Genomic DNA, 14,691 nt, shown 5'->3' on the forward strand with positions numbered 1-14,691 from the left:
GTTAGGAATTTAAAGTCATATGCCAACCATCATACAGTAAGTAAAAGAGCTGGGATATGAACCCAGGCATTCTGTCTCCAGAAATTCATTTTAGTAAATACTTTGTTACAGTGCTGCTCAAAACAGAGGTATGCACCCAGTGTATAAAATAAACCTTTCTGGGTAATTACAGAGGTAATAAAGCACCTCTTAATTACTCATCTCACATTAATTTTGGTATAATATTGGGTTGGAAAAGAAAGGAGGTGGGCAAGCACAGACAGGAGGCTACCAGTCCACTTGGAGTCAAAAAATCTAACAGCAAAGTGGTTACAGAAATTCTGCAGTGAACATCCTTAAAAGAAAAAAATCAGAACATCAGTGCTAGACATGATAGTTCTTCTGAAAGGTGGATTATAATTTTAAAAAAATATGTTGAAGAAAAATGTAAAAAAAAAAGTTGAAGAAAAAATGTACAGAAAAACCTAAGATAACTTTACAATATGTTATTTAAGGAGAGGATAGCAGATTAGAACAAAATAAACATTAGGGAAGGGAATGTATAAAAGATAAAAAATACCAATTATGTCTGAATGACAGGGTTAAAGATTAATTTTTACTTTGTACTTTTCTGTTTTCCAATTTGTCTGTAAAATAAACATTAGATGAATGCTAAGAAAATCAAAGTTTGTTTACATAGCATGTGTTCAAAGGTAGTATCTACTAATACATCTACATAAGGAGAAGATCCAAAGTACAAGATCATTTCACTGTCATGAAACATAACCAAAGACACCCCACCCTATCATATCCAGATTGGTTCAACTGGTACCAAATCCAGGAAACAAATCCATTTCTACTAGTTAACCACAGCATATGACTCAAGAATGAGGAACAAAGGGGATGCCCAAGTTAGATCATTTTCTAGTCCAGAAAGAATTCTTGAGACTAAAATATCAAGAATAGTAGGGAAACTATAGGTTTCATGTTCATCCAGTTGAGAAATCTAAACAGACTGTCGTTTGAATACAATTACTACTTTAAAAAAAATCTGTCGCAATATTTACCAATGTCTTAAAGAGTATAAACTGTACTTGCCTACCTTCAATCCATTCACTATAAGCTGTAACAGCGAACTTCTGACCATCCACAGTATAAAATTCTCTTTGAGCAAGGGCCTTCCCTCCACTACTATGATTTTCATAGTTTCTCACAGATTCATTGCAAGAAGTACTTCCACCATCAATGACACCAACCAAAGCCCAAGCTTGCCTAGAAGAAAAAAAGAGCATATGCATTTAATCATTTGTCATGGTGCTGACCAAATCCCTGACACAGATGTTAAGACAGGTGCTGTTAACTCTATTTCATTTTTGTGAATCCCTCCACCTCTTTTTTCCATATGAAGTTGCAAGTCCAAACTTGACTGAAATAACTGACATCACAGGAGGAAATGCACCTGGATTTTAAATCCTTGTTTATGCAGCTCTGTAACAGGTGAAACACCACTGACTAAGACTTCAATTAATCATTGACTTCCTCAATACACACCCATTTCATTCATATATCATTCTGGGCACAAACCCATTTTTTCTTAATTGATTATTACTTGCTCTCTTTTCCACTCTCCTCTCTGCAATGTTCTCAAATTTAGCTGCATCACAGAATCATCATGGGAGAATATATCCATGCTTATAGACTCAGTCCAGACCAATACAATCATCCTCTTTACAGGTGGGGCCTGGAATTAGTATGTTTTTAAAGTTCTCCAGATGATATGACTGTGCAGTCACCCAGGAGAACCACCAAGTTAGAGCAGTGGTTCTCAAACTTTGTAGGCATCGGAATCGCCTAGAGGGCTAATTAAATCAGACTGCTGGGCCCCACCCTCTGATTGTTTGAGGTGAGGGCTGTAGAATTTGCATTTCTGATAAATTCCCAGGTGATGGTGAACCACACTGAGATCCCTGAGTTAGAGGTCAGAGGTTAGAGCAATAGTTATCAACCGTGACTACACAAATTGCAGGGAGGGTGGGTCTACCTTTCAGAGATCCTGATGTAAATGATCTAGGGTGGGTCCTGGGCATGGAATTTTTTAAGATTTCAGGTATACAAGCAAGGCTGAGAACCACTGGGTTACTGGTTTTTTAATATTCTTAAATTAAAGCTGTAGAATCACTATTCAACAGATTTCAATTTTTACATGCTTTATATCTATTTGTTGAAAGCAATATGACTGAAAAACACCATTTTATTTCTGTGATACTGTAATCAACATTCCAGGGACTTTGCTCAAGCTTGTGCCCAAAATCAATCCGAAAAGAAAAGAAAGAACAAAGACAAAAAGTCAGAAAGTTTGCCTCAATATTCTTGGTTTAAGACATGAAAAGAAAAATGTCAACTTCTTACTATAGGGGGAAAAAAAGTCAAATGTAATCTATGCTAGACAGATGGCTGGATATTCACAGATGAAAGTTAACCAAAGCATGCCTACATCCTTACAAATTCCACACCCGCCCCTGTGTGGATTAGCTACTCTTTGGCTGACTATGCTTTATGGCTCTATTTATATTCCTTGATACAGCAGAAAGAATCAAATGAAGAATGTCTCAATTTATTATCTCCTATGTGAGAGGGAAGGGGAGGAAAAATATCAGAGGCTTCCTTTATTTACCAGAACTGCCTCAGCAACTATAAAACAATGTTCTATTCTATTGACATTATCTCCAAAACACTCCTACTTCCCTCCTCCACTTGAGGAAAATTTCAACGTGCCAGAACATTATCTTCAAAGGGGCATGTTTATGCACACTGGAGAGAATGTCAATGAAATGGAACGTTGGCAAAGGATCATAACTCTAATTCCTCCATCAAATCAGCAGCAATATTTTAAAGGGAATTTAGACAGCAGTAGGGAGAGAAACCAAAAAAAGTCAAACAAAATATTCATAGGTAGTGATCACACAAATCTAGAACAATAATGACATAAACAGAAGTTGTAAGTGCTGGCATTACTGGATAATGAAACAAAGTAGGTGTCTGACTTTGAAAAGATCACACTTCCACTCCTAGGTCTGAAAGTTATAGAAATATGTGCACGTGAGCATGAAGAGATGGATAAAAGAATATTCAGAGAAGCAGTTTTTAATAACAGAGGTCCGAACTGTTAAACTCCCCAGATGTCTAGCAGTAAATACACCGTGCAACAGTCATACAATAGCAAATAAACAGCGATGAAAATGAGCCAGCCCTGCATGCACTGACAAATCACACTCAATAACAAGGTTGAGCAAAGAAAATAGACACAAAAAATGACATACTGTCTGCTTCCATTTATATGAAGTTCAAAGACAGGCAAACCTGAATTTAAGATCTCACAGACCTAGGAGAGTGCCTCCCTTTGGTGAGCAGAGGGAGGGATCAGTGAATAGGAGGGACAGGACAGGGGCTTCCAGGCCACTGGCAATGTTCTCTTTCTTGACCTCGGTGGTAGCTACCCGGTATCACAGGGTAGAAGTCATTAAACTCTACATTCTTGTTTTTAGCACTTTTCTTTATGGGTTTAATATTTAATTAAAAAAAAAAAAAACCCTGAGATTTTGCACATGCTATTACCTCTGTCTGGAAAGTCCTCCTTCTCTACAGCCTACATAGCATACCCCTAAACTTCCCTCGGGTCTCTCACCTTTGGGAAGCTGCCACAGATTCCCCAAGGCCGATTTTGTGGCTCCTTCTATTTGCACTCCCATCACAGCCTGTAGCTGCACCACGTGTCTCATTGTATGATCCTTGTCTATTTAGGTCTTTGTTTATCCATCAGATTAAAGGAGGGCTCTGAGACGGTGTGCTTTCATCTAAGCATCTATGGGTACCCAGCACTTAGCAACTCCTAAATATTCCCTGGGTGAGTAAAAAGTATTTTTAGAACATTACAGACTTTCTTTCTTCACTAATTTTTGTCTTCTTAACTTCCTCTACAATTTCTACAAATAATATTCCATTCCAACACTGACCAAAGGAAAAACTAATAACTAGATCAACCAACCATCAAAGGAAAAAATAATGAGATCATCTCAACATGTGAGTTTTGAAGTCCTCTTACGTTTCACTGCAGATATTCCCCAACTTTACTATGAACAGTAAGCAGAATAAAAACTTCTTTTTTTTTTTCTAATTAAATGTTGAGCCAGCTACTTCCCCAGAACTGCATTCAGAAATCATGATTAACTAGAATATAGCACAAGAACACAGGAATAAATCATAGAAATGAATCCTACTATCTGGATGAACCTCTGAGTCTTCCAACTTGTGCTTCCTCACATGGGCCAAGGCTTCATAGGCCTATGCCAATCAAACAAGCAGGTTCAAATTAGCATGCACAGGATTCGTCCCACAAAAAAAAGAAAGAAAAAAGAAAATTGTGCATGTTCCACCCCTTACCAAGCCCCTAGGCTTTTAAGACAACTTTTACAACTCAGCATGGAAATGCACTCTAACCTTTCAACTTATAAGGTGCCTTGACTAGCCTGAGTTTCATATGATCTTCAGAAGATAATAAAAGAAGAAAGTCAATTTCCTTAAACTGCCTGATTGTTTTCCAGTACCACATTTCTGTTCTTAATTTTTCATAAGCCCAGTGCAAAAGTTCACACAGGGCTTCATAACCAGAGCCAAGAAAAGAGCTTTGTAACCATTATTCTGTCCTCCCGTCCCATGTTTCCAAGCAAGAGACAGCTGGACTTCCAAAGGGTAGTGACCATGCTGACACCTGAAGTCAGACTATGATATGTTGTGTTTTTTTCTCCACACTCCCTCTCCTCTCACACAGACACAGACACTACTACATAGCAGCAAGGAAAGGAAAAAGATATGTGTGCCCACCTGTAGCCTAGTCCTTGGATCAGCTTACTTCCCAACCGGTCCTGGATCATTTGTATGGTTCCTTGTAAGAGGCTTTTGGCTGCTGAATCTCCAACTGCTATGGCAACAATCCGTCCTGGATCCTGGACTCTCAGGAATTCCTGAAGTCGCCTACTTTCATTGTGGTATTCGTGGGTATCAAACCTCTCAATTTCCAAAATTTTGGCAGTGTCTTGGTCAATGACCCTCACATTGAGGCCCCTTAAAAAATTCTTTTCAAAGGCATAGGAGCCAAAGATCAAGCCTGAAGAATGCAGAGTTCTCACCAACAACGTCCATGATACCTTCTGTGCCCCATGTAATTCCAGTGTCCCGCCAGCTTCCACACCAATAAATTTTTTGCCAAATGTTGGCATACTTTCACCTTCATCTGACTTGCCATACAAGACAACTGTTGCTTTGGATTTATAGCGGCATTTTTCTGCTCCAATATGAAGCGCCCCACCATCCTTGATCAGGATGTAACGAGTCCTCAAAGTAATATTTCTGGATCCATCTTTACTGTCCCCAAATACAAGCAGTCCTGCAGGGAATAACACTAAGTAAGCCAACTTCTGAAACATCTTTCTGAGATACAGAGAAATAGATTTCATCTTAAGAGGGGAAAAAAAGCAGTTAAATTGGGAAAAAGAATTTACTAAAATTCTGCTTAGAAAATTGAACCCTTTTCAAAACACAGTAAAGGAAGAAATGGAGAGTTTCAACACCCTAAAATGCCCATGTGTATGAATTTCAATCCAGTTACTTTAAAGATAAATCATTTCTAGAAAAATACCTAAGACCCTATAAATCTGAATCTCATTTTTATATGGTTTTTACATATGTTAACCCATGTTAACTCTCTCATCACTCTCCATAGTTGTAACAAAGATTGAGCTCTGAAAGATCACCTTCTGAAACTATTTCCTTTTCTATAAATCAGAGGTCTTGCATGATTTCTAAGGCCCTTCTAGCTCTTGAATTCTACCGTTCTACCTTGGGAACTTTTATTATCTCTGTAGGTAGAGTGACACCATATCCTAAAAGCTAAGTTCTTTTAAATAAAGAACATTAAATGTTCCCCCATAGTAAAGAGCAACCTTGTAGTTCTCATAGACAAGGAACATTACTTACCTCCATCCTGAATGACTATAGAATTCACTGTGGCATCTGAGGTCAGACGGAATATATCTCCCTCCTTGATAACAACTTGTTTTGAAGAATCTTGTCCTGGATCCCAGTTCCTGAGTCGGGGGTTTTGATCTGGGCAATTCTCTATAAAACAATGCAACATTATCCCATTAACCCAATAATATGCAAAAATATCTTCTGCCAAATCCAAACACTATCATCATTTATTGCAACCTACAAGTAATGGGCTGATGTATTTTAATTTCCTGTCATAAGGAAAGAAATCTCATCCCATCCCACCCAGCAGAGATATGTCAAATCATTTACTTCCTCAGCACATAAAAAAGGTTTCACCACAAAACCAAGTTGCTATCACCTAGGTTGAGTCAAAGTCTACAAGGTTAAAAAAAAAAAAAAAGAGGAGTATCCCTAAGCCATTTACTCTGGAAATAAATCGTCCTTGGACCCACACTAGAAAGTGATTTTAGAAAAGAAAATATGTTCACAACATACTGGTAAGTAAAAAATGGAAACTGCTAAGCAATATGTATATCAGGTCTTTCTAAGCTCCTCCCCATGCACAGTGAGTCATAAAGTAGGCAGCAACAGCACTTCTTTCATTCCAGAGCCAGGTGCTGATAAACATCGCTATCTTCAGAGATACACACTTTCTCAACAAAACTGCAAGAGGCAAATGGCCAAAGACATGACTTGTCATTTTCAGAGATGAGGAGACTGCTGATTAGAGAAGTCAAACCCAAGATTACTCAACAAGTTGAGTGATAAGGATGTCTGCCTTTAAGAAATGAGGTTTACCATCTGCAAGACATAGTATGACTTTGGTTTAGAAATCTAACACCTGACATATAAGAAAATATTTTTTTCTTTATGATGATTTCCTTAGTCCCACAAATACATATGAAGCATTTTTACCCATTCTGTCCTACCCTAAGATAATTATTTTATTGATTTTAAATGTGAGGTGTTTTTTTGACATTTAAGTATTTTCAAATTAAAGTTACTGTCTTTCTCCCCTTAAGGTACTAAATGACCTCCAAATCTAAAGAGAAATAAAGACAACTAAAAGGAAAGAAAACATGAAGTTTACTTTCCTATAGTGTTCCTTCACTAGAATGAAAGTTTGCTTCTTGAATAGGTGATGATGAAAACATAAAAGTAGTCTGCATTGCCACAGCTATTTAATGCATGAGACCTTTAGTTTCCACTATAATTTGGAAGAAGGAGGGCGGGGGGTATTTTCACACAAATTTTGACCAACTAATGACCAAGTAGTTATTGAGGATCAATTTGTCTACTCTGTACTAGATACTACAAAATTTGTGAAGTGTGTAATTTATAAAATTTAGAATAAGCTCACAGCCCCTAGAGCTTATAATCTAGCTTGAAAGAAAAAGCCACCATGCTCGAAATAATACTGAACAATGCTGGAGTTACTTTAGGTGCAAAAGAGCTCAGAAAAAGGAGGAGCTAGGCTGGAAATAACTGCTTTAGCATCTTCAATGGAGCAGGTGACGCTAGACTTAGACCCCCAAAGGGTGGCTAGTATTTAAATAAGAAGAACATGAAGGGGAGATAAAAATACTAGTGATGCAAGTATCCCTTGCTATCCAAGCCCATTTGGTCGCTCAGTTAGAATAGTAAGTTTAAACACAGGCCTCAGTATATTTAAACTAAAGAGTGGTAGGAATGGGCAAGATATGCTTGGGAATCATATGAAGGTAGAAGGTACATGTTGGGGAAGAATATGAGAAAAAGAAATACTGGGTGCATCACAAAATATTTTTTTATAGAAAGAAAATTTTGCTTCCTCATTTGAACTTGCACAGCACTAATGCAAACCTCTATTGCTAAGCATTCATGTTGCACTAGGCTTACATTTTCCCTTTGAGGTGACAGTAACTACTACGGTTAAAATTAGTCCCACTGGTTAAGTCCTTGGCAATTATTTCATGGAATTAATTTTTCTCCTAGCAATTTCATAATCACTGATATTTAATTCTGATAAATCAATGATCATCACTATTATACTAAAATAATCCTTTAACTCTTCTTCCCATCGAAGAAATAAGAAATCTCTTGACTTTGTTGACTTAATACTGAGGATTTCTTGAACTTTCCTCCTACCTCTCTCTCTCTTCCCATAAAACATTTATCTGGAATTCTCCATGATGTTATATCACAAGAAAATGTAGGCCCCACGTAGCAAGAACTATACCCAGAAAAGGAAATCCAGTCTTTGAGATCTAGAGCCTACTACATAGTTATATAATTCCTCTTAATTGTTTATAATTATTCCCCAGGAAAGCATGCTTCATTAGAACCATCACCAAAAATTCCAATCTGTTTCCTTCCTGTAAACTACACTTAATGAGAAAATATGCAGTCTGCAGAAAGCATCAAAAAATAGCTTAGTCAGCCCCCACTTGTTGACCAGTAGATGCATTATCAAGGTTACATAACAGCAATAACCACAGTGAGGCTGATCTTGAAATATTTCAGCATACCAAATGTTTCCACTGATATTCTGCCCTTATACTACCAAAATGTGAAAACGAAAAATGTTGATTTAAGGAACCACATCAGCAATTCAATGTCTTAGCTGGAATATGAAAACACCAATTAAAGCCACAGATTTATTTCAGCTCTGATTTTCCATAATCCAGCATCCCTTTACTGCAGATTACTTGGAAAGAATGAATCAACAGTAGTCAACTTGTTACTCTGCTGGAGAAAAGGGGAGAGAAAGTCAACGCTAGTGCAATGGAAAGCAATGTCACAAGTTCCTTTTGTGGTCTACTGGCTGGGCCAACAGAGTTGAATGAACATCTCTCTTACTTCAGATCTATTTTCTTAGAAATATTGATGGTAGCTCTTCCAAAACCTTAAAGTTTATAAGACCCCTAAGTCACCCATGGAAAGTAAATAAACTAATATTTCTAAGTCTTATAAATGGTAAAATGCTTCTCAAATATTACATCCATTTAAGGAGGAACTAATTCGACAAAAATCTGTTGCAGACCATAAAAAAATGCAGACAAATATGGTGCCCAATTCAGGTGGCCTGATCTACTTCTTCCACAGCCCTGAGCCCTCTTATTTTCAGAGAGATGGATGGGATCTATTATGAGGCCATTCTTTGTTGGTACTATATTGAGGCTGACTGACAATCAACTTTTCAAAATCATCCAAAGTACTGCCATATTACCAACTTGAAAAGCAAAGGCCATTTAAGAAATTAAAATCTCCCTAAATAATGTTTAACCATGAAGTAATGAGTGATTTTTAGACAAGTGTACCAGAACTTATACTTCCTAATGGATGTTTAAGGATTTACATTGTTCCTCAAAAATACTGTAAGCTTCTCTTTCGGAACTGTTTCCTCAGCCAGTTTCAAACAGCAGAACACAAATCTTATCGCTTTCACTTTTTTTTTCAATTAAATATACTTTATCACTACATTTAGTAACTTTTATTACTAAAAATTTTTAGCAGTTTGAAAATCATGCCTAGCACAAAAGATGAAATTGTGCTACCACAAGATTTCGATAAAGACTCTTAAAATTACTATTTGGAAAAGAAATGCTCCAAAACCATCTTGAGCCCTGGGGCAAAGTGGCAAAATGGAAAGAAAGAGCAATCCATTAATTTTATCATTTCCAAGGGATTCCTTTAACAATTGTTCTCATTCATAAGAAGTTACACTTCATATTATTTTATTATATATTAATTACCTAGAGCCAAGTTAAGATAACATAAAAGCTTTTAGAATTTTATTCTACTGTTTCCTTCCCTTCTTTCTTCACCTAGAATATATTCTGTATGCACACATGCATCTATACACGCACACATACACACTTACCATCTGGAGCATATTTTGAGGATATTCCTAAAATGACTGCAAGTGCAACAAAAAATGAGAAACTAGTAATAGCAAAGCAAATGAAAGTATTTTTGTGCCTCTTCTGCTTTCGGCTTTCTCTCTGGGCTTGCTGTTCCTCAGATGAGAAAGCAAAGGTGGCCCGGGCTTCTTGTCTGATGGAGGTAAATTTGGCTGAAGCTTGGCTCTTTGGAGGAGGAGGGGGGCGCAGTGGGACAACCTTCCCTGGAACATAGCCAGAGGAGCGATGGCTGTTTCCATTCTGAGGTTGCAGGAAAGCAGGGGAGTGTCCCCTGGAATCAGTGGCATGCATGATACACTGTCACTGTGAAAAGAAAAAAATTAAGGCTCAGAAATGTGAGAATTGTAATGGATTTTTTTAAGTATTTTTTTATTGTGGTAAAATACATATAACACGAAGCTTACCATTTAAACCATTTTAAAGTGTGTAGTTCAGTGGCATTAAGCACAGTCACAATGTTGTACAACCATTACTATCATCCATTTTCACACTTTTTCATTATTCCAAATTCTGTAGCCATTCAGCAATAATTCTTGATTTCTCCTTCTCCCCAGTCCCTAGTGTAATGATGTTTTGAAAATACAATCAGCTTACATCCTGATATAATAAACTATGTCAACAATCACCTTCACTAATCGTCTTCTAATGGCACTGCTCCTCCACCCTGCACATTGTAATCACTCGCTAACATTAATGCCCAGTGCTACACTCCAAACAATTAAGTCAGGAGCCAAGCATCTGTATCTTTTAAATGCCCCCCAAGTAATTCTAATAGGCATCAAGGTTGCGAGCCACTGTTCCATAGCAACTGTCCTCAACTGTGCATAAAATCACCAGGGAAGCTTGTTAAAAATGTAGATTCCTGGGCTCTCCACCCCAGTGATTCTGGCTTAGTTGGTGGAAAGAGGGCCCTGGATTTCACATTTTTAAAACATATCCTGGTGACACTGAATCAGGCAGTTACAACTTGAGTGTCATTATTGTAAGTTTTTCAAATGGAAGTTAAAATCCATGTGCCATATGAGGATCACAAGGTGGCCCTAACAAGTTCCAATAGGCAAGCTTTCATGTTTAGATGTTTAATTTCCCCACTAGATTTATCTTATGGTAAAGCAAAAATTTTGGTGAGGAGTAGTACTTAGGTTTATTTATTTCTTCTTGGAGGAGGTACTGGGGATTGAACCCAGAACCTCATGCATGCTAAGCATGTGCTCTGCCACTTGAGCTATACCCTCCCCTCTTTAACTATTTTTAACCATGTTATCTACCTAACTATAGACTGTGAATTCATTTAGTGAGAAAGTCTATTATCTCTTTAAATCCTCAAATTCTGCTTAAAAAATACTAGGCTTTGAAATATTATGGTTAAGATGATTTTTAAAAAATAGCTAACGTTCATAGAGTGCTTATGGCCAGGCTCTGTTCTAAACACGTTATATGTGCTAACTCATCTCATACACTGAATGCAACATATCTGAGTAAGTGCCGTTATCTCCATGTTACACGTGAGAAAAACTGAGGACTAGAAAAGTTAATTAGCCCACGTACAGAGAACCAGAACTCGAACCCACGAGTTCTGACTAGTTAATTCTCTTAACAGTTACACTAATGTGTCTTTCAAAACAATCCAGAGGCAATAATTTCAAAGAATCAGTTCTGCAAGGGTGTAACTAGAACCTGTTGAGTCTGAAAGGGCGCTGTAATATTCTCAGGAATTCTTCATGCAGAAGTTCACTAGACTATATATGATTCTTTCTTATCTAAGAGAAGCTGACACACCAAAAAAGGGCTGTCCTTTGTACTTTTTATACTCTTTACAGTAAGTACTTATAAGTGTTTGAATACAAGAATAACTTCTGAATGAAACCTTACTCTGTGCTTTGCCAAGTGAAAGGCAGGGAGGGAGGGCAAAAAAGAAAAAGAAAGCAAGGAGAAAGAAAGGGAGGGAAAGAATGAAAGAAATGCTGTGCCATTTAATGTTCTTATTGCAACAACTGTGGAAAAATAAGAAACATGATGTTTATTATCGCCCTTCCTTAACAACTGCAGCATCTGAGTCACCTGACTTCACTCAGTGCTCTTGTAGTTAATCCTCCTCATCTTCTGCCAAAACAAGGAATAAGGGTACCTCCAAACTGCTCTAAACTACAGCAAATCCATTAAACACAAAATGTGGTCATTAAAGAAGCCACAAATAAGTGTTCCCAGGATCCAAACAACCTGGAAATTAATGGGGACAGAAAGGGAATCTAATCAGGAATTGATGCTGATTTTATATGGGGCAAAGAACATTCTCAGAGTCACTGTGTCTGTCAAAAACACTTGGTTTGTGGGGTTTGATTTCTGAACAAAAGTAATTCTTTAGATGAAGCTTAAGCTCCATGACAGAGGAAAAACAACACAGTTCAAGGTATTATTGAAGAAACTGCTGCATGTGCCAAGCAGCAGAACGAAATAATGGATACATCCTGCTGGAACAAATGAGAGAGTAGGACAAAGACCCCTTTATGATCGTCTATTAACAAAGAAAGGACTAAACCAGATATTCTTGAGTGTCAGGCTCACCAGGGTGAGAGGGGAATCAGACTATAATCTCCTCTGAAAGGGAGTGGGAATCTTTTGTTTGAGGCTGCAATCATCTGATACTTCATTGTTTCAGGGTGAGAAAGGTTGTTATTACTTAACCGGCTGGAGGCCCCTTTTGTGAGAGATAATGTCTCCAGATGTACCCACAACAAAATAAAAGGCATTGAGAGGCTAAATGAAGTCACCATCCCACTGAGAAAAATTCTTTCTTCACATTCACAAAATGGTATCCTAACATGAAAATTCAGATGGTGTCTGCCACAAACTACCATGGTCAATAAATCAAAAATAATCATGGTTGTGTTTTCCCTATAACCCTTCTGCAAAACTATATATTTTTTTTCTATATATTCTGAGCCAATTAGCTCTATTTTACTGAAAAACATGTAAATACATAAGCAGCAAATACACTCATTATTTTCCTAAGTAATAGTATTGCAACTAAATGTTAGGATAAATTTACAAGAAAATAATCACATTATATTCAAACTTCCCTCTAAATTTATTATGATTTTTTAATATATAAGATGCAAATACATTGTTTTAGGATTGCACTTGACATTTATGAGTTAACTCATTTGGTAAATTTAGTATTATGAATCAATTACTTTAAAATATATTGATTGCTAGTTATAGATTTAAATTATTCATGTAAAAAAATGGACATTTCACTCATTTCATAAGCAATTATGAGCTCTTGCTGTCATTAAAGAATTGTGGTAGGGACCACGGGGGATAAAGACAAAAGATTTATAATATCCCCAAGAAATGTAATTCCTAAATTGAATTTTAAATCACTTGCTTGAAGAAGAGTGAAACTGACCAAGGAAATACTATAATAGGTTCCCAGGCTATTTAATCAATAAGGTTGTTATTTATTACTTGTAGTATTAGTTTGAGTCTGTGGTCATAAGAACAAAGGAGAAACCTAACAGAAGAAAGAGGATGAAGTGTTTCCTCTGGCTTTCAATACTTTATTCAAGGTGAGCATTAGGTACCATTTTCAAATTTTTCCTACAGACCAAATTTTACTTAATACACTGTTAATTTGTTTATATTACCAGTTATTTTTTAAAGGGCTGTATTTCTAGTGGAAAGCATACAGTATACAAAGAACACACCAGTATTTGAAGATACATATTTAGAGTTATTACAAACTGTGCTAAACTCCTAAACACAGATAATCCAAAATGAGGAATAATTCAAGTCATTCATACCGAATCTGGAAATACACTCCACAAAGGTTTTGAAGCATAATTTTTGGTATTTAGATGTTCCTTGAAAAAATTGTCTTGTGAGATTTATTTCCTGGATGATTAAAAAACTAGTAGCCAAAGGCTTGGTAATAATTAATGAGAAAAATTAAATCATGCAATTAAAAATATGCAGAGGGAATTCAGGCAAAAGTTAAAAGCTGATAATAAATCACTAAAAATATGAAAGCATCATATCAAAGATGTAAATGCAAATGCCAGAAAAAGGGGAAGCATTTAAAACCTAGTACTTTTGTCCAATTCTCAGCTGCCTCACAAAAAAAAAAAACTTTAAAAATTTGCTGTTATTTTAAATATATAATCTCAAACAATAACTGTGGGAGGGGCTTATACAATTAGTAAGATCATTCAATTATTCAGTTATAAATTACAGTAAATAATCACAGAAAGTAATTTATTTTGAAATTTCAATAACATTAAAGGAGATCATAGTTGTGTCTTTTTTTTTAACCTATTAAAAAGGGGTATGATTTTAAGAAAACAGATATTTGGATATAAAGTTTTCAAACACTGTGCTACCTCATCCATGAAGTCTCAGGATTCCACAATAAGTTCCTTGTTTGTTCATCCCTGTACTCTTTTAGAAATCTTATTCAATCACCTTGCTTTCTGTCTTATGTTTCAGTAGTTAATGTTACGCACCTCTCCATCTCCTGCAGTTGACCAGAAGCCTCTTGAAAGCAGGGACGACATATTACTCATCTTGGTATTCTCACAGGACCTCACACATAGCAGGTACTCAGTACTTGCTTAAAGTACTCAGAACTTACACTATTCCTTTCTTTCTCTTTCTCTTCTTCTCCCTCTCTCTTTCTCTATTCCTTTTTCTCACACAGACATGCACACACAGAGATCGGAATTTCCTATTCACTCCCTCTTCAACATCCTTGAGGCTCTAGGAA

General features: G+C 36.6%; 1 protein-coding gene across 6 annotated transcripts in view; it reads right to left on the minus strand.

The window, feature by feature from the left end:
* The window catches only part of CEMIP2 (cell migration inducing hyaluronidase 2), a 70,542-nt gene that overhangs the window by 44,082 nt on the left and 11,769 nt on the right, over nt 1-14,691 (minus strand). For 5 of the 6 annotated variants that reach the window (XM_074361692.1, XM_074361693.1, XM_074361691.1 and 2 more), the window contains exons 2-5: nt 9,890-10,232; nt 6,013-6,153; nt 4,861-5,422; nt 1,082-1,251 (exon numbers count right to left, since the gene is read on the minus strand). In XM_074361692.1, coding sequence (XP_074217793.1) covers nt 1,082-1,251; nt 4,861-5,422; nt 6,013-6,153; nt 9,890-10,220 — 1,204 coding nt within the window. In that variant the 5' untranslated portion in view covers nt 10,221-10,232. Of the gene's footprint in view, nt 1-1,081; nt 1,252-4,860; nt 5,423-6,012; nt 6,154-9,889; nt 10,233-10,333; nt 10,487-14,691 lie in introns of all 6 variants that reach the window. The other variant, XM_074361690.1, reaches the window with a different exon arrangement.

Source organism: Camelus bactrianus, chromosome 4 (assembly GCF_048773025.1).
Source record: "Camelus bactrianus isolate YW-2024 breed Bactrian camel chromosome 4, ASM4877302v1, whole genome shotgun sequence".
Lineage (NCBI taxonomy): Eukaryota > Metazoa > Chordata > Mammalia > Artiodactyla > Camelidae > Camelus > Camelus bactrianus.